Source organism: Ictidomys tridecemlineatus, chromosome 7 (assembly GCF_052094955.1).
Source record: "Ictidomys tridecemlineatus isolate mIctTri1 chromosome 7, mIctTri1.hap1, whole genome shotgun sequence".
NCBI lineage: Eukaryota > Metazoa > Chordata > Mammalia > Rodentia > Sciuridae > Ictidomys > Ictidomys tridecemlineatus.
The window spans coordinates 181,282,111-181,307,948 of NC_135483.1; the positions used below are offsets into that span (position 1 = coordinate 181,282,111).

The window sequence follows — 25,838 nt, forward strand, 5'->3', positions numbered from 1 at the left end:
TACCAGATATCTCTACCTCTGTTCTCTCATCCCTTAAGTGGGCACCTTATTAAGTGACTGGGCACATGAACTGAAATGATGGACGTGAAAATAGCCTTGTGTTGTTCAAACACATTGTGAGTCAAATTCTGCTTCGCTTCAGCTTCAGTGTCCTAGGGATTCAAACACCTCCATCATGTCCCACACATGTGTGAAATCCAGAGGGGCAAGAGCCCTGGTGGAGAATCAGGAGCAGAACCCAGGAGTCTTGCTCCACAGCTCAGCAAGGAGAAGGGGTGAGACAGCCCAGCTACTCCTAGAGAACAGAGGTGCCTACCCTGATGGGGAAGGGCACACCTTGAGTCTGACCCACCAAAGCCTTGGCCTCAGAGGTTCCTGTAGAGCTTTCTTTCTGTCTGTGGGTCATCTCAGCTGGGAGACACTGAGGCCAGGGTGGACTGTCATTCTGGTGCTTTTTCTTGGATGCCCAGTGGGAGTTGGTTTCATGGTGTTGAGTCTACAAGACCCAGGCCACGGCCTTCTGTTAGGAAGCAAGTCTTCCCTCAGGGACATAATCACCCTGGCAGGAATCTCCTGGAAAACATCTCCCCAGAGATGTATAAGACTCTGAGGGAAGCTCAAGGGGGTACCTGGATGTGGAAGAGTCTTGGACTCTTTGGGGGTGGATTCTCAGGGCTTGTGCATGTGTGTGCACATGTATGCCTGCGTATCAATGTGTATTGCAAGCAAGTATATTTGTGTATGTTTATATGCATACATATAAACATGTGTATGTGGCTGTAGACTTGTGTGTATGTGGGGGATGTATTTGAGTATATGGATATGGTATGTGTGTCTGTGTGTCTGAGTATATGCAATATATTTCTATTCATTTTCTACTGCTCTATTGCTGTGTAACAAATTCCCCCAATTTAGACGATTAAGAATAACAAACATTTATCATCTTATAGTTTCTGAGGGTCCGGAATCTAGGATTAGCTTATCTGGGTGCTTCTGGCTGAAGTTCTACTGGAACGCAGTCAAGATGTGGACAGAAGCCACAGTGATCTAAAGGCTCAACTGGGGCTGTGGGATCTCCTTCCAAAATGGCTTACCTTACCCTCCTGATAAGTTGGTGCTAGCTTTTGGTAGGAGGTCTTGTAATGCCAGATTCGTGGGACCCCAGTAGACCTCCAGGAGCTGAATCCAATGCAATCACACAACAGTCTTTATTGCAAGCTCGAGCCTGGACTCACAACCATTTCCTACACTGCGGTCCTGAGGAGTGAGTCCCGGTCCTTTGTTCAGTGAGATTTTATAGGTTTTGGGGGATACTCTATGTGTCACAACATCACACAGCAAATCATTTTATACTGTGGGAAAATCAAATAACAACTCTTAACATTGATTAGCACATTCGTTGGCAGGAACAAGTCGAGTAGGGGTGATTGGTTAGTTCAAGTGGTGGATATGTTTGAACTGATTGGTTTAGGCTTCGAGGGGTTGCAAGAATGTATATGTTAAACTGCAGGGTTGCCTAATCCTGTTATCAATCACCAAAACTACTGGGAGGGTCACCTGGCATTTCAGGTATTTTCCCTGTCTCAGGTGGGGGTGACTATGTGCCTCAGAGCGCTCTGTGGGTTTCTCCAAGGACAAGGGTCACCCCCCTCTCCTTTCAGACAGGACTTGAGGTAGAAGCTGGTTTCTTAAAAATGGAGTCACATCAGTTTCTCAATCTCAGTTCCTTGTTCCTTGTCACATCTTCCCATATGGCTGATCAAGTGTCCTCATGACAGCTGGTTTCCTCCAGAATGAGTAACCCCAGGGAGAAAGAGAACAAGGCAGAAACCACATGGTTTTTTAAATAACCCAGTCATGGAAGTCACATGCCACCCTTTCTGTCATGTTCTATTAGTCAAATAGACCATGAATATGTGCATATGAATTTATATGTATATATGCCTGTGTTTATATAGGTGTATTTGCAGTATGTACATGATAAGTTAATATGCATATGCAGGTGTATATGTGAGTATATGTATGTGATTTTTTTTGTTTCCAAGCATTGAAAGTTTATGTGGGCATGTATGTATACATGCCTGTCAGTATGTGTGGTATGAACATGCATGTTTATGGATGTGTGTGCATGAGCTTGTGCATGTTGCATTCATGTTTATGAGAGTGTGCTGGTACACAACAAGCTTAGAAATGTTACCTACTTATGTGGAGGAAAGCCTGAAGCCAGGAATGGAGAGACCCAGAGAATCCCTTGGTTCCTGGAGTAGCATGTGGATGGATTGGACCCAGAGCCTGGGACAAAGTCTCCTTTGCCTCCAGGGTAAATGGACCTGCATTTGGCTCTCCTTTATTAAGGCTTTTGTTGTTGTCAATTTTTATTTGAACTTTTCAACTCTTCTTGGGGGTGAGCAATGAGGGAGTAGAGGAGGCTCCACCTCTGTACAGGTTGAGAGTTCCTAGGGAGCAGCAGCCCCTGGAGGCAGGCCTGGGGGAGAGAAGGGGAGATAGGCCAGGGAAAGGGAATTCTGCTAGAGAGCCCTATTGACCTCCTCTCTTCTCTGCCTAGGGCTGATCCCAGGCCTCTGGGCCTTATTGGGCAGGAAGAGGCCTTTTTTTTTTTTTTTTTCAAAACTAATTTAATCATCTCAGAATGTTTCTGATGCCAGCTTTTGTGTTTAAAGGCCTATCTGATTTTTTCTCTCTTTTTTAAAACCTCTGTGAAAAGTAATGCAGATGAACAAAAGTGGATGAAATATAAAATTACAGCTCAACAGATTATTAGAGTGTGAGCACCCACATCATACTCTCCATGTCATACTGTTCAGGACACAATACTCCACACTCTGGCTCCCTGCATGCTTTAAGCTGAAGGAATCTGGGGAACAGCAGGTGGGGGTGGTCTCTCTGGTATCTCTCTACTCTCAAGGAGGTGATTAGGCCCTCATGTGCAAGGTATTCTCCCTGTGCCTGGAGGAAAGGAGCTTTCTTATCTCCAAAGACCCAGCAAGAAGAATCTGAATAAACAGGCTTTGCTAAATTCCCTCAGCTTATTACCCTTGGTTCCTGCTCTTTATGTCCCCAACATAGCTTTTCACAGCTCTCCCTATTCATTGAAACTACTATTAAAACCCTCAAGTTTAACTGCTTCTTCAAGTTTTCATTTCATTTCCTGTGTCACATAAAACTCGCATTAAATACATTAGTATGCTTTTTCTTGTTAATCTGTCTTTTGTAACAAGAGTTCCAGGTAATGAACCTAAGATGAGAGTGAAGGAAAAGATATTTTTCCTCCCTTATACGAGGCAATCTAATCCCACTAATATTCTGGAAATGCCTCCTGTTCCTTCCAAGCTATTCCCTTCCATGCCTGTCTCCCAGAACTAATCCCTGTCCTGATTTCATGGTCATAACATTCTTCCTTATCTTGTTTTGAAACATAAGTACACATTTCTAGAGTGCAGTATATAGAAGTGTAATTATAGTGTATTTGTTTTCTTGGGTTGTCACAATAAATTATTACAAGCTTGGTGACTTAAGACAATAGCATTTGTATTGCCATGATTCTGGAGGGCAGAAGTCTGAAGTCAGGGTGTCAGCAGAGCCAAGCCCCCTCTGAAGGCTCTAGGGAGGATCCTTTCTTGCCTCTCCCAGCTTCTGGTGCCTCTTAGCATTCCTTGGCTTGTGGCAGCTTCACCCGGCCCTCTGCCTCCATCCCCACATGTCCTTCTTCCCTGTCTCTGGGTGTCCAAATCTCCCTTTCTGTTCTTTTATAAAGGTACTAGTCATCCCTAAATCCAGGATGGTTTCATCTCAAGATCCCTTACTAATTACATCAGCAAAGACACTGTTTCCAGAATAGGACACATTCTAATGTTTCAGGTGGACACTATTCAACCCACTACACACAGTTCTGCATTATTTTCTGCAGATGTATTTCATTCTACATTATATTTTAAAGACTCATCCACAATGTCAAATATATTTCATTCATTTTAATTGTTGTATAGTCTTATATAATCAGATTGCAATTCAGAGTTGGGTGTACTGAGAAACTAATAAAACTTCAACTTTAGAGGTCCTTTTTTTCCCCTTAAACTTCAAAACATTTGCATTTGTGTGTGTGTGTGTGTGTGTGTGTGTGTGTGTGTGTGTGTTTTATCTGCTGGGGATTGAACCCAAGGCCTTGTGTGTGCTACACAAGTGCTCTACCACTCAGCTAAACCCTTAACCCCTAGGATATCTTTATTATCCCCACAAAGAAACCTTATATTTTTGGCCATCAAGCTCCCACCCACCTCTAACTCTCCTACAAGCCATAGGCAACTTACTAGTCTACTCTCTGCAGACATAGACTCACCTGTTCTGGTAAGGGTCCTCATTTTCACAGATCCCTTCGAAGGCTCTGAGACAAACCTCAGCAATATATTTATGTGATTAAAAAAAATTGTAGGATTTGCAAAAGTAACTTGTTAGGATATAGTTTTTCATTCGGTTATGCCTTTTTCTTGCCTGATTGCCCTGGATAGAACTTCCAGCATAATGTTGGAAGAAGTAGCAAGAGCAGGTACCATCCTTATCTTGTTTCTGATCTTAGAGGTAACACTTTCAATCTTTCACATTAAGTAGTATGTTAGTTGTATGTTTTTCATGGATGCCCTTTCTCGGGCTGAGGAAGTTCCCCTCTATTTCTGACTGTTGAATATTTTTATCATGAAAAGATATGGGATTGTGTCAAGTGTTTTTCTATGTCTATTAGAAAGATCATGTGGTTGTGTCCTTTATTCTATTAACATGGTATATTGTATATATGCTTATATCTATATATTGGTGCTGGGGATTGAACTCAGGGATCTTAACCACTGAGCTACACCCGGGACCTTTTTATTTCTTGTTTTGAGACAGGGTCTCTCTAAGTTGCTTAGGGCCTAAGTTGTTGAGGCTGGCCTTGGACTTGTGGTCATCCTGCCTCAACCTCCAGAGTTGCTGGAATTATAGGTGTATGCCACCACTCCTGGTTATTATACTGATGATATATTATACTGATTGATTTTTGTATATTGAACCAACATTGCATTCCTGGGACAAATCCCACTTTGTCAGGGTGTATAATCCTTTTTACTGTGGCTGGATTCAGTTTTGTTGAGAATTTTGGAGTTGATATTCATAAGTAATGAATTCCTTCATTTTTCTTTTCTTGAGATGTCTTTGTTCAGACAAAGACATCTTTGTGGTATTAAGATAATATTGGTTTCATGGAATAAGCTGGGAAGTGTTCCATCTTCTTTTGCTTTTTTGAAGGGTTTGTGAAGAATGGGTGTTACTTCTTCCTTAAATACTTCGTCTCATTTTAATCAAATATTTGCTTTCATACTAAATTTTGTATTTATTGTTTTTTATTCTTCTACTTAAAGAGGGTTCCACCAAGTTGTGTGTCAGGCCCCACAAAACTGGTGTCTCTACTGGTGTCCACTGTGGTATTTATGGACACTTGGGTTGTTTCCAGTTTGGAACTGTTAAAAACAGTGATGTTATGAACATTTTTTTGCACATATTTCTGGGTGCACATGCAAATGCATTTATAGAGAGTGTATACCTAGAGCAGAATGCCTGGGTAAATGGGTATAATGTGAAACTCATGTCCCCAGTTCTTGCCAACCTACACTTTCTCTCACGTATAAGAGTCCCTATTTTCTCACATCCTCACAACAGTTGGTAAAATTGTTACCTATTATGATGAGTATTTAATGGTGTCTTATTATGGTTAATAATTTTTTTTTTTGGTGCTGGGGATTGAACCCAGGGCCTTGGGCAAGCACTGTACCAAGTGAACTATATCCCCAGCCCAATAAAATTTTTTTTGAGGTGTTGGGGGACTGAACCCAAGGCCACACTCTACCACTGAGCTATATCTCTAGTCTTTTTATTTTTTATTTTGAGACAGATTCTTACTAAATTTCCTAGATTGGCCTAGAACTTGGGATTCTCCTGTCTCTGTCTCCTAATTCCCTGAGATTATAGGCATGAGCTACTACACTAAGTCAGTTTCATTTTCCATATAGATATCCAATTTTCATAGCCATTTTATTAAAAAAACTATTTGAATTGCCACTTTCTCATAAATCAAGTATCAGCTATTCATGTGTCTCTATTCTGTTCTATTGGTCAGGTTATATCTTTAAACCAATACTACACTGTCTTGATTACTATAGCTTAGCAATAAGCTTTGAGAGAAGACTGGACAGTTGATTTATTCCAAAGCATCTTGAACATTTCTATATCGTATGTATATATGCATATATTAAACATATAATATATGTATGTATGTATGTATTTATGTATGAGTCACAAAAATGAAAAGCAAAGAAAAAGAAAGAACTCGTTGACATTTTTATTAGGATTGAATTGAATCTATATATCAATTTGGAAGATAATTAATATTTTTATGAGTTTGATATCCATGAAGAAAACTTACCTTTTAAATTACTTGGACCTAATATTCTCTGTAGAGATCTTGCATATCTTTTATAGTTATTCACAGATAATTAATTTTTATGCTTGGTAGAAGCAAACCTTTTTAAAATGTCATTTTCTAACCATTCATTGCTGGTAAATATAAATATAATTGATTTTTCAGCTAGCTGTCTTGATAAACTCTCTTATTAATTTGAATAATGTATCTTTGGTGTTTTCTACACAATAGTTCATATCAAAAGGAAGTTTTTCTCTTTTCTTTCCGACTCTTTATTCTTATGGTCTTTTTGTTGCCTTTGTATTGTAGATCCGTGGTTTTGAACTAAGGCAAAACCTATTCCATCAGACATCTTTGTCTACCTCTCAAAAACAGACCTGGTCTGAGCAGGAGAATTTTACTTGGGTAGTAAGGGAAAACACTGGTAGGGAAGTGGGGAAAAGAAATTAAGAAGGAAAGGTGACCAATACTGTAGTGAAAAATGAGGGTCAGGACACTAGATCTGGAAGCAACACTTTATTAGTGGCACCGTCCCAGAGGGATAATTCCCAAAGTCTGAGCTCCAAGCACAGCAGGGCTTTAACTTTTATACATGAGCAAGTTTTGGGTACAACAAGGCAAGAAAGTTGGTAAAATTCTATTGGAGGGTGCAGTCTACGTTCCTTATATGGGTAAAAGCTTGTGACAACTTAGGAACTCTTAGTTCTTACAGCTTAGGGACTTGTACTGCATAAAGCCTAAAGGGGCATTGTTCTGTTCCCATTGCTTTGTTTCCTGCTTCTGCTGCTGCAGTTATCTTTAACAGGCACTGAAATGTCAGTATGCAGGGCTGCTGTGTGCAAAATCACAGCCTGTCAGCTCTGAAACTGCTAAGGTTCCCTTTTTGCTGTATCACAATACAGGGAAGTGTTACTAGGCTGAACTCTGGAGCTTCTCTCCTGGAGAGACTCTGGGAGCCAGTGTGAACCACACACCTCAGGGTTGTCATACCCAGGATGTGAGGAAGCTGGGAGATTCAGACCAAGTCTAACCAGTCACTGGTTAGACCTGGCTCATCCAAATGCCCCCAGAGTGGAAAACAACAAAAGGAAGCCCTTAGGCAAAGAACTACAGATAGGTGCAGCTGGCGGTGGGATTGAGGGCACTGAAGGGGTAAAAGTGAGGGGTACAGGAGGTTACCCACAATGTCTTCTACAAACACCTTCAACAGTTTACACTGTTGTAGAGGCAAAAAAGGCAAGGCACCGAAGATAACAGTTTTATTTGGCTGCAGCCAGGTTCAGAGGGCACAGCTTTTGCTGTCATCAATCAATCCCTTGAACCCTGAGTTCAGATAGTTTATACCCAGTTGTAAGAGGAGGGGCTCAGAAGTTCACAGTCTGTAGAAGTTCACATAAAGGCAGCTTTTTTTCTTTCACTGTTCTGGGCAAGTTAACCCTTGAGGACAGCACCTAAGGAGAGCTTCTTCTCCCCTTTCTTTCCTCCCTCTGCCAGCCACGGAGCCTAATTGGTAACTTCTCTTATCTTAAAAATGTAGACATCTCTGTGAAGCCCAGATCACGGCCAGAGGCCTTGTTTACATATTTCTACAAACCACTACACTGGATACATGTTTGTGAAAAACTAGTAAGGGGTGTCCAGCACCTGGCGTGCTGATTTCTTCCAGGCCAGTGGCCAAGTAAAACAGGGTAACACAAAAACAGGAAGTCAAGGGTTGAATGTTTTCTCAATTTATGTATAATGTTAATGCACCAATTAAAAACAAATAAACAGAGGCTGGGGTTATGGCTCAGTGGTAGAGCACTCACCTAGCACATGTGAGGCCCTGGGTTCGATTCTCAGCACCACATAAAAATAAATAAATAAAATAAAGGTATTGTGTCCAACTACAACTAATAAATAAATAAATAAACAAACAAACAATTATAAGGAAACCAGTAGAAGAAGAGGATTGGGGGAGGGAAGGGAAAGGTGAAGTACTGGAGATTGAAAAGGAGTAAATTATGTTAGATGCATTTAGAAATACATCAAAATAAACCCCACTCTTACGTATAACTATGATTCACTAATAAAAACATAAAAAGCAAACAAATAAAAGTTTTAAAACTCAATTAGCATAATTCTCCATGTTAGGCATGCACTTTACCATTGAGCTACATCCCCAGTTCAACAGGCATTTTTCTTTTTTAATATTTTTTAGTTGTCAATGGACCTTTATTTTGTTTATTAATATGTGGAGCTGAGAATGTTTATTAATATGTGAGCCCAGTGTTTCACATATGCTAGGCAAGTGCTCTACCACTGAGCCACAACCCCAGTCCCCAATAGACATTTTCTGATGACTAATGTTGAGCCATTTGGATGTTCTTGTGTGTGAAGCTGCCATTCAAACATGTTGCCTATTTTTATTGGACTATTCATCCTGTGATTATCAACTTTTATGTTGAATACACACATAAAAAAGATTTGTATTCTGAAAGTATGTGCATGCATGAAATGGTGTAGTCACTTTGTAAAACTGTGTAGTAGTTGGAAAGATAAGCATGCATTTACCTTATGATCCGGCAATTTCACTTCTAGATATATATCCGAGAGTAATAAATTTTTTTATTAGTTGCTCAAGAAAATACAATGATCTTGACATATCATACATTTGATTCAAATGGTGTATGAATTTTCCATGTGTACAAATTGCAGGATCACATTGGTTATACAGCCACGTATATACATACAGCAATACTAGTGTCTGTTGTATTCTGCTGCCCTTCCTATCCCCTCTCCCTTCCCCTCCCCTCCCCTCCCATCACCTCTCTCTACCCAATCTACTATGACACATTTCTCTCTCTTTTTTTTCTTCTACCTCACACCATCATATATGTATTTTGAATAACGATGAGGGTCTCCTTCCATCTTCCATGCAATTCCCTTTCTCCCTCCCATTCCCTCCCACCTGTCTTCCCTGTTTAGTGGTAATCTTCTTCTCATGCTCTTCCTCCCTACTCTGTTTTGAGTCATCACCTTATATCAGAGAAGATATTCAGCATTTGTTTTTTAGGGATTGGCTAACTTCACTTAGCATAATCTCCTCTAATGTCATCCATTTCTCTGCAAATGCCATGATCTTGTTATTTTTTAGTGCTGAGTAATATTCCATTGTGTATAAATGCCACATTTTTTAATCCATTCATCTATTGAAGGGCATCTAGGTTGGTTCCACAGTCCAGCTATTGTGAATTGTACTGCTATGAACATTGATGTAGCTGTGTCCCTGTAGTATGCTCTTTTTAGGTCTTTTGGGTATAGCCCAAGAAGGGGAATAGCTGGGTCAAATGGTGGTTCCATTCCCAGCTTTCCAAGGAATCTCCAAACTGCTTTCTAAATTGGCTGCACCAATTTGCAGTCCCACCAGCAATGTACAAGTGTACCTTTTTCCCCACATCCTCGCCAGCACTTGTTATTGTTTGACTTCATAATGGCTGCCTTTCTTACTGAAGTGAGATATTATCTTAGAGTGGTTTTAATTTGCATTTCTCTGATTGCTAGAGATGGTGAGCATTTTTTCGTGTACTTGTGATTGATTGTATATCCTCCTCTGAGAAGTGTCTGTTCGGATCCTTGGCCCATTTGTTGATTAGGTTATTTGTTTTTTTGTTGTTTAACTTTTTGAGTTCTTTGTATATTCTGGAGATTAGAGCTCTATCTGTAGTGTGAGGGGTAAAAATTTGTTCCCAGGATGTAGGCTCCCTGTTTACCTCACATATTATTTCTCTTGCTGAGAAAAAACTTTTTAGTTTGAATACATCCCATTTGTTGATTCTTGATTTTAACTCTTGTGCTATAGGTGTCCTATTAAGGAATTTGGAGCCCTACCCCACGAGATGGAGATTAGGGCCAACCTTTTCTTTTATTAGACGCAGAGTCTCTGGTTTGATTCCTAGCTCCTTGATCCATTCTGAGTTAACTTTTGTGTATGGTGAGAGAAAGGGATTCAATTTCATTTTGTTGCATATGGATTTCCAGTTCTCCCAGCACCATTTGTTGAAGATGCTATCCTTTCTCCATTGCATGCTTTTAGCACCTTAGTCTAATAAAGGTTGGTTGTAATTTTGTGGATTGTTCTCTGTGTCCTCTATTCTGTAAAATTGGTCTACCCGCTTGTTTTGGTACCAGTACCATCCTATTTTTGTTACTATTGCTCTGTAGTACAGTTTAAAATCTGGTATCACTATACCACCTGTTTCACTCTTCCTGCTTAGAATTGCTTTAGCTATTCTGGGTCTTTTATTTTTCCAGATGAATTTCATGATTGCTTTTTCTATTTCTTCGAGGAGTGCCTTTGGGATTTTGATTGGCATTGCATTAAACCTATAGAGTACTTTTGGTAATATGGCCATTTTAATGATATTAATTCTGCCTATCCATGAACAAGTATATCTTTCTATCTTCTAAGGTCTTCTTCTATTTCTCTCTTTAGGGTTCCGTAGTTTTCGTTGTATAAGTCTTTCACTTCTTTTGTTAGGTTGATTCCCAAGTTTTTTTTTTGTTTGTTTGTTTGTTTTTTTAGGATATTGTGAATGGGGTGGTTGTCCTCATTTCCATTTCAGAGGATTTGTCACTGATATACAGGAATGCCTTTGATTTATGCGAGTTAATTTTCTACCCTGCCACTTTGCAGAAATCATCTTCTAGATCTAGAAGTTTTTTGGTAGAACATTTTGGGTCTTCTAGGTATAGAATCATGTCATCCGCAAATAGTGCTAATTTAAGTTCTTCTTTTCCTATCTTTATGCCTTTAATTTCTTTTGTCTGTCTAATTGCTCTGGCCAGTGTTTCGAGAAATATGATGAATAGAAGTAGTGAGAAAGGGCATCCCTGTCTTGTTCCAGATTTTAGAGGGAATGCCTTCAATTTTTCTCCGTTTAGAATGATGCTAGCCTGAGGCTTAGCATAAATAGCTTTTACAATGTTGAAGTAAGTTCCTGTTATCCCTAGTTTTTCTAGTGTTTTGAACATAAAGGGATGCTGTATGTTGTCGAATGCTTTTTCTGCATCTATCGAGATGATCATATGGTTCTTATCTTTAAGTCTATTGATGTGGTGAATTACATTTATTGAATTACATTTATACTGAAGTATATTGAACCAGCCTTGCATCCCAGAGTAATAAATATTTTTCCACAAATGTACTTGTGTAAGAATGTTTATAGGTGCTTTATTCATAATATCCAGGTATCAGAAACAATTCAAATCCTATCAGTTGGAGAATGACTAAGCAAATTGTGGTATATTCACATGAGGGAATTCAGTAATAAAAAGAGAAAAAAAAATATTTCCACATGGCAACAGTATGGAGATATTTCCAAAGTAGTATGTTGATTAAAAAAAAATAGGTTAAAAAACCTATAAGTTTGCATATATGAAATTCATGACATTCAGAAACAGATTAGGAGACTGTGCTGTGGCCCCCACCTACCAACGCATGGCTCTCCTGGCCGGCTTCCTTCTAGTGACAACAGCCAGGTGTGGGAAGGCCACCACCAAAGTCCCTGCAGGCCTGGTTACACCAGGAGTACCCCTGCTAGCCTCCTTCTCTTGATTCCTCTTTCACTCTTGTTATATTCTTACCAATCCTACACCCCAGAAACAGATCAAACAAATCTATAATGATGCTTTGTCAACCTTTTTGGTTTGGGGGTATCTCTTATAAACAAATAGAGTTTTTATAATTATTCAGTCTGACAACATTTTTATTTTGACTAAAAATATTTAGTCCACCTATTTTTCTTAACTGGGTATGGAATCTAGGAACACTCTACCACAGAGCTACATCCCCAGACCTTTTTATTTTTTGAGACAGGGTCTTGTTAAGTTGCTGAGCCTTGAGCTTTCAATCTTCCTACCTCAGCAGCCAGAATTGCTGGGATTACAGGCATGGGCCACCTGTGCTTGGCCTACCTATTTTTTTAAATAGCAGCTTTAGTGAGAAGTAATTAGTCTACCTATTCTTAATGTTTAACTAGATATATTTTGGTCTCAGTCGATCATTTTATTAAGTGCTTTCTCTTGCTTCACCTACCCATTTTTTTCTCATTTTTCCCCTTCTTTGCTTTGAATTTTAAAAATTTATCCTTATGGGCTGGGGATGTGGCTCAAGCGGTAGCGCGCTCGCCTGGCATGCGTGCGACCCGGGTTCGATCCTCAGCACCACATACAAAGATGTTGTGTCCACCAATAACTTAAAAATAAATATTAAAAAATTCTCTCTCTCTCTTCTCTCTCTCCTCTCTTAAAAAAAAAAATAAAATAAAATAAAAATTTATCCTTATACTTTTAGCATAGAAGCGTTCAACCATAGAAAAAAAAATTGAAAGAGTACAATGAACACCCATAATGTCCCCACCTACAATAAGTACTTCTGAACTTGTGTCAATAAATTTTACTTTATTTATATTGCACACACATATATATGTATATGGTTTTGCTGAACCATTTGAGGTTGCAGAATGGATTGATTATTTTTTATTATTCCATTTTCCACTCAATTAATTTGAAGCAGTATTAGTTTTTTAGGCTGCTATAACAAAGAATTAGAAAAATGGATGCTTAAAACAACCAAAATTTATTGTCTCACAGTGATGGAAGTTAGAAGTAGAAAATCAAAATGTCAGAGGGCCAGGCTCCCTTTGAACCCGTGAGCACACTCTCCTTTGCCATTTTCTGGCTTCTGGTGGTGATGGTTTGCCAGCAGGCTTTAGCATTGCTTCATTTGAACTGTATCACTCCACTCCTGTTTTTACATGGCATTATCCATGTGTCCTCATATCTTCCCTCCGTGCATGTCTGTGTCCAAATTTCCCATTTTTATAGGGACACATTCGACTTGGATTAGGGTCCACTCTGATGATGCCACCTTAACTCAATCATTTGCAAAGAACCTGTCCCCAAATAATGTGGACATTGACACGTACTAGGATTTCAACATCCTTGGTGGGTAGAACACCATTTAAACCATCACAGAAACTATATACTCTTTTTAAATGATTTTAGTGATTGTCCTAGCACTTGTGATATATGTCCTTAACTTACTTAAGAACAAGATAGATCAATTTCTTCACATGCAGAGTCAAAGGCCTTCTGACCTTTAGAAAATCCTTTAGTGTCTGCTGATTGAAAAATTTCTCATTTAAATAAAAAATTTTTATTTAAATAAAATTAAATTTCATCTTTATTTATTAAGGATAATTCCACTGGGGATGGAACGGGCCCAGGGCTCCATAAATGTTTGCTGGTTGAAAGAAAATTTATGATGGGAAAATATGCATGTCTGTCTCACTGAGGTTTTCCGATCTAACCAAACTAAGTATAAATGAATATGAAGATAGTGTTTAGCTGTCCTTCAAAGTAGCTGGTGGGATGGAAAAGGCAAGCATGGTGGTGTCTCTGACCTTGTTTTACACAAGTCCAAGTAACTTCTTGGACTTCCTTAAATAGGTTAAATATGCTATGGCCAAATCCTAACCCCTTTAAAAAAACCCTGTGAGAATCCAAAAACCCTGTGAGCTCAATTTGAAGGTGTGTTGAGAAGTGTAAGGCCCCTTGTAAATGGGAAATTCTGGTTTGGGGGGCTGAGCCTAAGTGTTGGGGCTGATTCTTCATTCCAAGATTTCCAGTTCTCAGGGAAAATGAGAACTGGAAATAGTTACTGATATTTTAAATATGCTTAACTTTGATTGCTTAAGCCCCTTTTATCCCAAGGAAAAAAAGAAACCAACATGCACAATGGTGTATGTATAAACATAATCATCCCAGTGTTGTTTAGAATTGTAAGCAAATGGAGAAAAAAAATGTCCATTAAGGACTGAAAGAGTAACGGTACCTCTGTACAAGGCAATACTGAGTAGCAATTATAAGGATATTGATTTTAAGATAAAAATTTTATTTCATATGTAATGTATGAACACATTCTACTGTACAAAAAAAAAAAAATAACTACAAAAAGGGTAAGGCCCTTTTGTCACTCCCAGCCCAGAAAATCACGCTGCAGTTTGTTTCCCATTTTATCAAGTGTTTATCCTATATATCTACATGCATATTTGCATATTTACAAAATACATTTTGTGGGTCAGTGGGTTTTGCACAAACCCCAACATGCTCTATGGATAGTGTTGCAATTACCTCTACTCAACACTGTGATTATGATCTCTTCATGTTTAGCATGTCTCAACAGCTACACCCTAAGGATGTTTCATAGTGTACTTTGTTTTTGCTTTTACTGAGGAAACTAGATGGATTTTAATTCTTTTCACCATTGCTAAATTAAACTCATATGTTACTATGGTTTGGATCTGGAATGTTCCCAAAGGTTCATTCTCCAATGCAGCAGTGTTCAGAGGTAGGGCTTTTGGAAGTGACTGGGTCATGAGGGCTCTGACCCCGTCAGTGGATTATCTACTGAGTTCACAGCTGACTAGGCTGTTAGGAGGTAGGGCCCAGCTGGAGGAAGTGGGTCACTGGGAACCTGCCTTTGAAGGGTGTACTTTGTCCCAGGACCCTTCCTAGGTTTCTTCGCTGCCATGAGATGAGCAGCCCTTAGCTCCTCTGCCATGCCCTTCTCTACCAGGGTGTTCCGCCTCACCTCTGGCCAAAAATACCGGAGCCAGGAGAGGAGAGACTGCAACCTCTGAAACCATGAGCCTACATAAATCTTTCCTTTTATTTTTCTTAGGTATTTTGTCATAGCACCAAAAAACTGTCTAACACATATGTAGTGATATGAAAACATCTCCATACCATATTATTTTAGAAAACTTAAGTGGTCATATTTATATAGAAAAAACATTTTTTTTTTAATCAGGGATTGAACCCAGTGTTGCTTTTCCACTAAGCCATATCCCCAGCCCTTTTTTTATATTTTATTAGAGATAGGGTCTCACTGAATTGCTTAAGGCCTTGTTGCTGAGACTGTTTCAGCCTCCTGAGCCGCTGGGATTACAAGTGTGTACTACTATGCCTGGCCTATATAAAAATTTTTACAGGTATCAAAAAAAATTAGAACACAAGTTAGTACAATTATTTGGGAGGCAGAGGGAGGTTGGTTTCTTTAAAAATATATTTTTAGTTATAGGTGGACAAATATCTTTATTTTTTTTTTGTGTGGTGCTGAGGATCGAATCTAGTGCCTCAGGCATAGTAAGCTAGCGCTCTACCTATGAGCCACAACCCCAGCCCAGGGGGGTTGGTTTATAAACAGACTTTGACTTAATTTCTTTGGTGATAATCCTTTTTCCTGATAGTGTGTGCTGTCATGTGATAGCAGGGACTTAAGAAGAGAAGGATGATAAACATGGGCTCCTGGAACTTCTTGCAGCTCCTGGAAGGGGTTGGGGACGGTGGGAAACAGCCTAGGCAGCCCAGTGCAGTTCAGAAGAAGCCTAATGCTAATCCCAGAGACCCTAGAGGGCAGAGCTGTGCTCTCAGAATACCCTGGGAATGAAAGAAGCCACAGTCCAGGGGAAGGGAGGGCTGGGGTAAGAGAAGTGACCTTCTAATTGTGACCCACTGGCCTTCACCCACCACTTTAGGCATGTGCCTAAGATACAGAAAAGAGGTTTTAAACAGGACTCTTAGCAGCTCCCAGGAGCCATGGCCTCCTCTACCTGCATCCCAAGCCACCCTGTGCTCTGGTCCCAGAGGTTTATGCCAAGCTCAACCCTTACCCCTACAGTCTCCGAATAAGCACAACATAGCATAGCGTGAGTGAAAAATCCACTTTAATAATCCAGCTTCAGCTCAGCTGAGACTTTCTCTGGTAAAAGGGGTAAAAGAGAAATCTTGCCAAGATCCTTCAATCCACTACGAGTTTACGGCTCAGGGAGGGGAACAGCTCAAAGAAGCCCTACAACAAGAGGCAACATGGGATTCGGAATTAGTGAGTGACCAGATGGAGGACCCCATCCTCACCTCCTAACAATATTAGCCCCAGCAAGAGACTTCACCTGTGCTTGAAAGCTTCCCTTCTCATACCTCATCCCCTCCCCATCCTCTTGTTTTCTTCAGGGAATGGTCAGGGTCCCCGAGCCTTGAGAAGTAGGAGGACACTGTTTCCCTATGTGGTAGCACCATGGCAACCAGACCCTATCACCTAGGCCAGCCATTTAGTGCTGCTGCCCCAGCAACCAATCCAGGCATTAGAAGGGGAAGGAGCCCAGAGACCTTGGGGGTGGGAGTACCTTGAAGAGGGTGAGGGTCTGGAGCACTCCTGTGGTGCAGGCTGTCTCCCGGATGGAGTGCATGGCCAGCTGGGGGCTGCCTAAGTCCAGCACCCGCAGCCCCAGCCGAGAAGCCAAGATAGGGCCAATGGTGGTACCACAGGAGACGTCATTGCGGACCATGAAGTCCTGGAGAGAGGAGGAAGTTCATGAGCCATGTGCACTATATGCTCACTAAGGCCAAGGAGGAAGCCACCTTAGAACTACAGGGTTGGAAGGGCCTGAGAGATGGTTCACTTCTGCCCTTTGGAGCATGAAAGTTACCAGTGTGAAATCACAAAGCCAATACTAAATGGCAGACCCCAGAGGACAAGCTATTCTGAGTTAGTCCCATTCTATTTGCACTGCCACCACCCTCACTTCAGTTACCATCATCTTACCTCCCATATTCCATTCCCCACAGAGCAGGCAGGGGATTTAAAAACCACTTATCCTTGTCACATTCATGTATACCATCACCCCCGCACACACAAAGAAAAATCACTCAGTAGTTTTAGCATTTTAAAAATAAGCTGTTACCAATCTGAAACTATTTTCTTCATATATGTTAAAGAAGAAAACATAAGGAAATCATAATATAATGCTAGATACACCAACATATTCAGAAGGCAGGCAATGTGGCTCAGGGGTAGAGCACACACTATGCCTGAGGGCCTGGGTTACAGCCCCGTCACCACAAGGGGGAAAATAATTTCAACCAGGTATGTCAGGTGCATGGCTGTGGTGCCAGCTACTCAGGAGGCTAAAGCAGGATGACTGCTTGAGCCCATGAGTTTGAGACCAGCCTGGGCAATATAGGGGGACCAAATTTCAAACAAATAAACCAAAAAAAGATTTTCAGTGTAAGAGAGAACAGAATTATAAAATCAATACACTAAGTGATAGCTATTTTGAGTAAGAATTACAGTATTAACTCATGATTTATAAAATACATCTATTTTTCTAGCTATTTTCATGGAAGTGATCTCTAAGAACTGTCTCCTTGCCATATGCGGTGGCATATTGTAATCCAGGGACTTGGGAGGCAGAGGCAGAAGGACTGCATGTTCAAAGCCAGCCTCAGCAACCTAGCAAGACTCTGTCTGAAAATTTAAAAATATTAAAAATGGACTGGAGATGTAGTTCAGTGGTAAAGCACCTTTGGGTTCAATCCTCAATATCAAAAAATAAAATAAAATGAAAGAGAAGAAGGAAGGAAAGAAAAGAAAAAACCATCTCCTTTCCTCCATCCAACAATGAACTCTTGGTGCGCACCCGGACCTTAGTCTCTAATACCATTGTTCACCCAAAGCAACTAAGTCAGGGGAGCTAACTTCACAAGATGAGCCTATTATTTAGTTTTCTGTTTTTCCTTTGTGTGTGTGTGCTAGAGATTGAACCCAGGGCTTCATGTAAGCTAAGCGTGCACTCTCCTGCTGAACTACATCCTCAAACTCAGAGTCTAAAATTTCTTGTGTCAAGAAATAAGGATGGGGCTGGGGCTGTAGCACAGTGGTGGAGCATGTGTGAGGCACTGGGTTTGATCCTCAGCACCACATAAAAATAAATAAATAAAAATAAAGGTATTTAAAAAATAAAAAAGTAAGGAAACTTTCAAGAGTCATATCAGATGGGCACAGGAGTTACATTAAAAAGGCTCCCACTGGTCAAAGTTATGACAATTTGAACATCAAATATTACAATTATAGTGGACTGGATCATAAAAAATCAATGAAACTTCATGATTCTGATAGTCATAAAAGGAAAAGAAAAATTGATATTTTCTAAAGTATATATGTCCTGCTTCTGCATAAGCTACAGGAGAAAAATCTCTCAGTGTCTTTGCACTGCCTTAGAATAAAACCCAAATGCCCTTCCATAGCCCCTGAAGCCCTGCATGACTAGCCGAAGTGGGCTTCTCTCCACTCCTCTTGCTCTCCCCTGGCTTTCTCTCCTCCTACTAGACCAAGCTCATTTTTGTTCCCTGTGACTTTCAACTTGTTCCCTCTGCCTGGGATGCTCTTCCCCGGACCCACCCAGAGCTGCTTTTCCTAGTAGTTGAACATCACTTCCTCTAACAGGCCTTCCTGAGAATGAAATCACCTGCTCTCCATGGGTCAGGGTAGGGACACTGCAGCACTGAGCTGGGAGTCAGAATGCCAGGGTCCTAGTCCTGATTCCACTGAAACTTGCTTGCTATATTTGTCACTGTCCTGCACTGAGCTTGGTCCCTGACACACAGATAGATAAAAAAATATATGGAAATATATGTGTACGTATTCTCTCTCTCTCTCTCTCTTTCTCTCTCTCTCTCTCTGAGAAAAAAGGGACTAGATGGATGATTTAAGGGAAGAGGGAAAATGAGTAGTTGGGGTCTCAGGCTACCCGAGCCCCGGGAGGAAGTAAGGGTGTATAAGAGAGACACAGGAAGAGGACGCTATGGGGGAAAAGGCAAGACTAATCCACAATGTGCCAGAAGCATACTGAACCTTTAAGCCTCGTCAAAATTTAACAAAGTAGGCATCATTATCACCCCCACTTTATACATGTGGGAACTGAGACTCAGCCAGCTTAGGAGACCAGTCCAAGTTCACAAGGCTAGCTCCACAGCAAAGCCAGCACGGTCTGTATCCAAAACTCCCATTCTGCCACGTACTGGGATCCCCATCCACCAAAAACCATGTACCAAGAGCCCTGCTCTTTGGGGGCCCATTGACTTGTGTCCCTACCCTGCTCCCTCTGTCACACCTTCCCAGGCAGGGCCTGCCCTTACCTGCAGGGGCACCCCAACACTGCTGGCCACCTCTCGGATCAGAGCCTCTGAAACTGCATTGGAGGAATAGCGCTGCTTGCTGTTCACCTTGATCACAGGACCCTGGGGAGAGTCCGGGGGAAGCAGAGATGGTGGTATGCTCAGAAGGAATGAGATGAGGCCCAGGGCCAGCCAAGGCCTCGCATCTCAAAGAAGAGAGCATCTCACCTTGTGAAATAAAGGCCGGTGGTTCTCCTCATGCTTGTCCCTATAAGAAACAATAAGGGCCAGGATGGCGCACAGCAGTTGGCCTGTCAACACCCACCACCCTTCCTCAGGCAGAGAAGGGATCACATCATTCTTTCTATCTCACTTAGTAGGACCTCAGAGTCACTCTAAACACAGCTTACCATGCAGCCTCTAGCAGAGATGGAAAGGAATTTGTAATAAAGCCTATTCAACACACCTGGGTTAGGTATCGAATGACTTTGACCCCCTTGGAGCACCTCCAGGCAGAATGAGGATGAGGAAGGGGAAGGGGAGGGGGACAGGACATCCAGGGCTGAGCCTGGGTCTCTGTGTGAAGACTGTCTGTACAGGAGACTCACATGTAGTTGGGATGCACAGCATGGGCCATGTCTGCACTGATCATGAAGGACTTGGGAATGGCTTCCTCAAAGGCTGTCAGGTGCTGGGATGAGGATGAGATCCGACGCAGCACCAGTTCTGTCAGCAGAGACTGTGCTCCCTGGGCACTCTCTGAGCCCACCTGGGGACACAGAGACCTGACTCTGGGAGTCTGGACATGGGCCTGAGCCAGGTGGCCAGCAAGAAAAGTCCAACATCCACATTAGCCCAGGACCCGCTTAAGTTATTGGGTGGGTTAAGGGGGTCCTCAGCAACGTCTCCAACCCTGGATCACTACTGAATTGCTGATAGTGGGCTGGGGCAAACTAGTTTCCAGTCACTTATAGGCTAGAAATAGCACTTACTGATGGGTTTTCTGTACTGAGTTCTCTCTCCCCTACCACTTACATCTGGGGCTCAACAGAGGTGCCCCAGCACAGTGATCAACATCCCTTTATGCATATGACAGAGACTGCTGACTATCCATAGTTATCTTTTATAACAGAACACCCAAGCTGTAACTAAGCATCTAACTACCTAGCTACAGATGACATTCCCAGCCTCCCTTGCAGCTAAATATGGCCATGCTAGTTCCATGCTCATAAGCAGTGATGAATGCCCACCTTGTAGGGCACAGACATCCATCCCCTCTCTACCCTCCTCTCTTCCTGCTAACAATGTAGAGATGATGGTAAAAGTTCAAACTGCTACCCTGAATCCTGATATGGAAGCCAGGTGTGTGGGATGGCAGAGATCTGTCCTGAAATGCTAACACTGTTGGACAGTTACATAGGAGAGAATTATCTCCCTGTCAAGTTCTACTACAGCATCTCCAATTGCAGCCTAACACACACATGCAGCACAAAGACCTACTATTTACTGACTCCTTGGGCTGCAAGGATGAATTGAGCAGAATGAGCCCAGTTGAGGGATGAGCTTGCCAATTGGCACAGAGGGATGTGGAAGATGGGTCACACTGGAAGAAGCAGATATCTGCTGAGCCATTAGGGGACACCAAGTGCTAAAGAATCACGGGTAGCACCCCCACCCCCATTTCTGAGGTCTCCAGAATAGCCCTGGATCATGGTAGATAGGTGTATGGCACAAACTGGCTGCCAACGACTCCACAGAGGGGCCCTTCCTCAAGCTCTCCACGTACCTCTTCATTATCATAGAGTGTGATCATGCGCACGTTGGGCTCCATGGCCAGGGAGGAAGGGGCTGCACAGGAATCAATCAAGGCCTGGATGGGCAAGAAAACAAGTGCATCATTCTTGCCATTCCTTCTTCCCCAGCTTAGCCCACCAGAATCTGGGGGGCCACACTCCGTTGTCCATGTTCCCTCTGAGGGAAATGAGTTAGACTCCCACTGGCCTCCTCTCTTAGGGCCTGGCAAAAGGAGTGGTGGCAAACTTTCCAACTAGGATGGAGAAACCAAAATCAGGGTGCTCCCACCCTTCCCCCACAAAAGGCAGGAAGAGGATGTCGAAGGTGGAGAGAAGGAGGTAAGATCATAGTGACTTTGAGCTTCACAGCACATGGAAACCACGTAAACTGCTCGGCCTCAGTTAACAAACTGAAGTCTGGAGGGGTGATCATGACCTCCGGCTGTCTGGCTGGAGAAGCGGATGCAGTCCGCAGATCTGCCTCTGGTCTCCAGTCACAGGATGGGCAGAGAAGGAAGGGTTGAAGAGGGCAGAGGTAGGAGTGAGAGCAAGAGGAAAGAAAGAGGCCTGACTGGGATGAAATAAAGATAGGTAAAATGAAGGAGACCAGAAGGAAGAAAGACAGCCCCACCGAGATCCCAAGGAATGGAGAGAAGGCTAAGTGGGCTCAAGCCAGGAACAGGGTGGGGAAGCGGAAGGAGGCGGATAATATTGCCTGGAAGGGTTATTAACTTGAGGGAAAGCAGCAGAAACAGAGTTAGGAGAAGATACCACAGCACCCTAAATAGGAATTTATTCAGCTTCCCCTTACCTCAGCCCCTGACTCCAGGCCAGTGCAAGGACAGGGGCCATGGGTAGGGATGCCAGGGTTACAGTCTTTGGGCCCCTCCCTGTGGTCTACCTCAGCAGACTGAGAGCACGGCCAGGGCCCTCTCTTACCACCTGTTGGAGCTCGAGATCATCCCCCCAACTGTCCTGGAGTGTGAGTGCCTGGAATACCCCAGTTCCTCACCTGCAGGGCACAGAAGCAGCTGTGCAGATTGTCCAGCCGAGGGGCAAAGATGAACTCATCGTAGGCTCCACCCAGGACCTAGACACACAGGACAGGCAGCCCGACCTAAGTCTCCTCCCTGACTCACTGGCTTCTGCTCCCGAGGGCCTGAGCTGAGCCAGCCTTCTCAGGTTCTTATGCAACTATTCCCTGGCCCCAGCTTAGGGCACTGTTCTCCTTGCTATGCAGACTCAGCAGAGAACGCAGGATAGGGCAGGGCTGCCTGGAAGGGAAGCGCTGTGCTCCCTGACCTCTTCCAGTGGGACAAGAAAAGGGAAAAATGGTCGGAGGGGCGGGGGGGGAAATCCAAGGAAGTAAAAAACAGAAAACCAGTTGACAAACAAAAGCAATCTCCTATTGTCATCAACTGGGAGGTAGAGAACAGGTGGCCACCTCTAAGCCTCTTGCCCCTAGAGGTTCAGTCAGTGTGGGTCAAAGAAGACAGGGATCACCTGCAGCAGAGATCCCCAGAAATCTATGAAAAAGTCTGATTCCCAGATTCCCCAACCCACAGACAGTCCTAGTAGGCAGGTCTCTGATCAGGGGACCTTGCCTATTTGAGAACCACTGAAAGCAGCGGGGTAGTGTCTATTGAGAAAACAGAAATGAGAGTAATTGAGGGGCTGGTGGAGGGATGAATGCTTCAGGGGACCTACTAGGGATGGCTGGAATCCTGGAGGTCCCCCCACCCACAAGTTCTTGCAGCTATTCCTTACCCCAGGCTGGGTGTCTGCCAGGCAGAGCTCCATCTCCAAGATGTCTTCACAGCTCAGCCCTAGATGGGCACAGAGCAGGGACATGAGGACCGAGTGGTGCCGTTGTTCATCCTGCAGAACAGAAGATATTGGGAGAAGGGTCTGCTCCTCCTCTTCTTTGCCCCTTCTCAGAGGACGGGTTGGTACTCCCTCTGTACACCTTCCCCAGGAGCAGGGCAGCCTTCTTACCGTAGCATTGGCAGACCCTGACTCAGGAGTCCCTTTCTCCAGCTCCTCTTGTACTACAGTGGCAAGAATGGGAACTCTGTGGGGAGAGGCATGAGAGGGTACCATGAAGAGGGCTAGAGAGCATGGCAGGGTGGAGTATCCATAAACGTGGGCATCTCCCGATGGGAAAGTGCCCTTGCCCTTTGATTTTCAGCCCACTCCCCAAATGGCAGAGCTTGAACATTAACTGGGGTCCAACAGTGGAACTTGACTATGGCCATTAAGCATAGGTCACCCAGGTCCCTCTAAGAGGGCCTTCTGTCACCTGGTGCCATACCCATCCCTCCCTGCCACAACAGTCTCCTGCTCCAGTCTCACAGGTGTGTCTCTGTGTTGGGCCCAAAGTTCTCGTTGATGTTGCGCTGCAGATGGATGGCCAGATGTGGGATGCGAAGAATGGGCCGGTCCACATGCACCAGCCGCTGCTCCAGATGACCTGAGGTGGGGCACTGTGGCCCACAGGCCAGGTCAACCCAGGGTGCCAACCAACTTTGGTGGGTCAAAACTCTCATTCATCCAGACTAACCACACTGGTCTTTCAGGTTGCCCCTACCCCTCTATCCCAGGGGCCTCTCCTCTAGTACTCTAAAGGAACATGATATTCAATCTTCAGGGAGTTGAAACCCAGATCCTCCCCAGTCCCCAACCCTGGTCCCCACCTTGAAAATGACACGTCCAGCCAAGGTCAGGTCGCGGTCAAACCAGGTGCTCCAGATCCCACCACCATAGGTCTCTACACCAACCTGCTGGAAGCCCCCCTGGCTACGGCGAGACCGGCGTTTCACCTGACCATGAAGACCGGTAGGAAGTCAGAAAAGGCTGAATGACAAGATTTGGACATGAGACAATACAGAGGAAATACAGAGGAAATATCAGCATCAGATGAAGGTCCAAAGCGAGGAGGAAGGGCAAGACAGTTCTACCTACTCCTCTGCTCCAAGGGCTAAAGCCCCCCAATTTGTGCCTCCTGGCTTTCTTTTGTCCCCACAAGGCCCCTAACACCTCCCCTCACTCCAGTCTTCCTTAGCTCCTTACCCGGAGGCAGGGACTGTCCGTGTGGGCCCCAATGAGGCTGAAGCCATTGCCAGGAATATACTGGCCGCCCACGGCAAAAGCAATGATTGTAGAGGAATTCCTGGTCAGGAAGTACTGGAGAAGGCGGATGAAAGACAGGGGTGTGAGTTGCTTGGCCAGCTGGCACACAGGACTTGAGAACCAGCTAGGGATCTACCCATCTGTTCCCATCCCATCCCCACTACCTTGCTTTCGGGCTTGATATCCCAGCTCTCTGTCTCCTTGAGTTCACGGAAGCCAGCCTGAAGGAGGCGGCTGCGGCACTCAGCCACAGCTGTAAGAAAAGGACCCTCTCACAGCTATGGAAATTGGTGGGGGGCACACCCTCCCTTATTCTCCCTTGTCTTGGTCAGTTACCATGGAAAGGAGAAGGACTCCGGTTCACGAACTTGAGGAGCTCCCGGGCCGCGGCCTGCACCGCCTCCTTTCGGGCCCTGCCACTCATGGCCACCTAGGGGAGGGGGGCGCTCAGGGTCCTACCAGGTCTGGGACTCCTACCTCTTGTAAGGGCTCCGGCGACTCACCGCGCCATGCCCACCCCCACCAGCTACTGCTCCACGGCTCAGACCTCTGCTTTCGCCCCTTTCCCCACTGACAGACCCAGACCCCGGGTTAAGCCTCTCTGGGCTGAAAGCACCGTTCTCCCGCCAAAGGACCGCCAAACAGTAGCTACTCCGCGTGGCCAGCCCTCTAGTTAGAGCTTTAGCCCGGCCCCCTAAGTCCCACCCCACATCCCCAGCCAAGAAATCCAGATCGGTAGCGGAACTCTCGAGCTCCCAGGAGAGCCCCTAAATCTGAACCCGTCTGCACCGAGCGCATGACCCCATCCCAGAACCAAGAAATACTTCACCTCCCCCCACAACTAATTAGTCACAGGACACCCCTTCCAACTCCAGTAAGGCCCGATCACCCGCAGCAGGGTTTCGGTTTCGCTTTGGGTCAGTCCTGCCCCCATTTCAGCGTCCCGCAAGCCTTAGGCCCGAGTGGGCATCGGGCTGGGTCTGGAATCGAAATTTAAGCCGACGGGCGGCAGCCACCTACCTGCACAGCCTCACCGTCACGATCGTTCACCGGGCCCACACTGGCCCACACCACTGGCCACCCGGACCCTATCCACCCCCGCTCCCGCCCCGCCCCCGCCCCGCCCCCTGTCAGGCCGCGTTATCAGCTCCTCTCCTTTCTTGGCCTCGTCCAGACCCCGCCCCCACCGCGGCCTCCGCCACGCCCCTCGTCCGGCCACGCCCAGTCTCAGCACCAGCTCCGGTCCGGCCGCGGCTCGCACTGTGTGCTCCGCCCCTCGCTGGGCCGCGCCCCGGCTCCGCCCCTGCCTCGTAGCTCGCCCCGCCTCCTGTCGGACCGCACCCTCGACCCGCCCACCGCTCCGCGGAGGGCCCAGGCTAAGGCCCAGGCTAGGGCCGAGGCTAGGGCCCTCTGGCGCCCCGGAGGTGTTAAGACAGCCGCTAACCTGC

The 25,838-nt window shown here is 44.3% G+C and overlaps 1 protein-coding gene across 1 annotated transcript; it reads right to left on the bottom strand.

Moving 5' to 3' along the window:
* Nucleotides 1–16,222: 16,222 nt before the first annotated feature.
* Dnpep (aspartyl aminopeptidase) lies at nt 16,223–25,556 on the bottom strand. The gene is made up of 15 exons (XM_005330511.5): nt 25,411–25,556; nt 24,727–24,820; nt 24,555–24,643; nt 24,331–24,444; nt 23,955–24,080; nt 23,614–23,744; nt 23,257–23,332; nt 23,029–23,139; nt 22,274–22,351; nt 21,255–21,338; nt 20,077–20,237; nt 19,697–19,736; nt 19,490–19,591; nt 16,699–16,866; nt 16,223–16,364 (listed from the first exon to the last, which is right to left on the bottom strand). The coding sequence occupies exons 2-15, from the start codon at nt 24,812–24,814 to the stop codon at nt 16,314–16,316; spliced, it is 1,419 nt and encodes a 472-aa protein (XP_005330568.1). The 5' UTR covers nt 24,815–24,820; nt 25,411–25,556; the 3' UTR covers nt 16,223–16,313.
* Nucleotides 25,557–25,838: the final 282 nt, after the last annotated feature.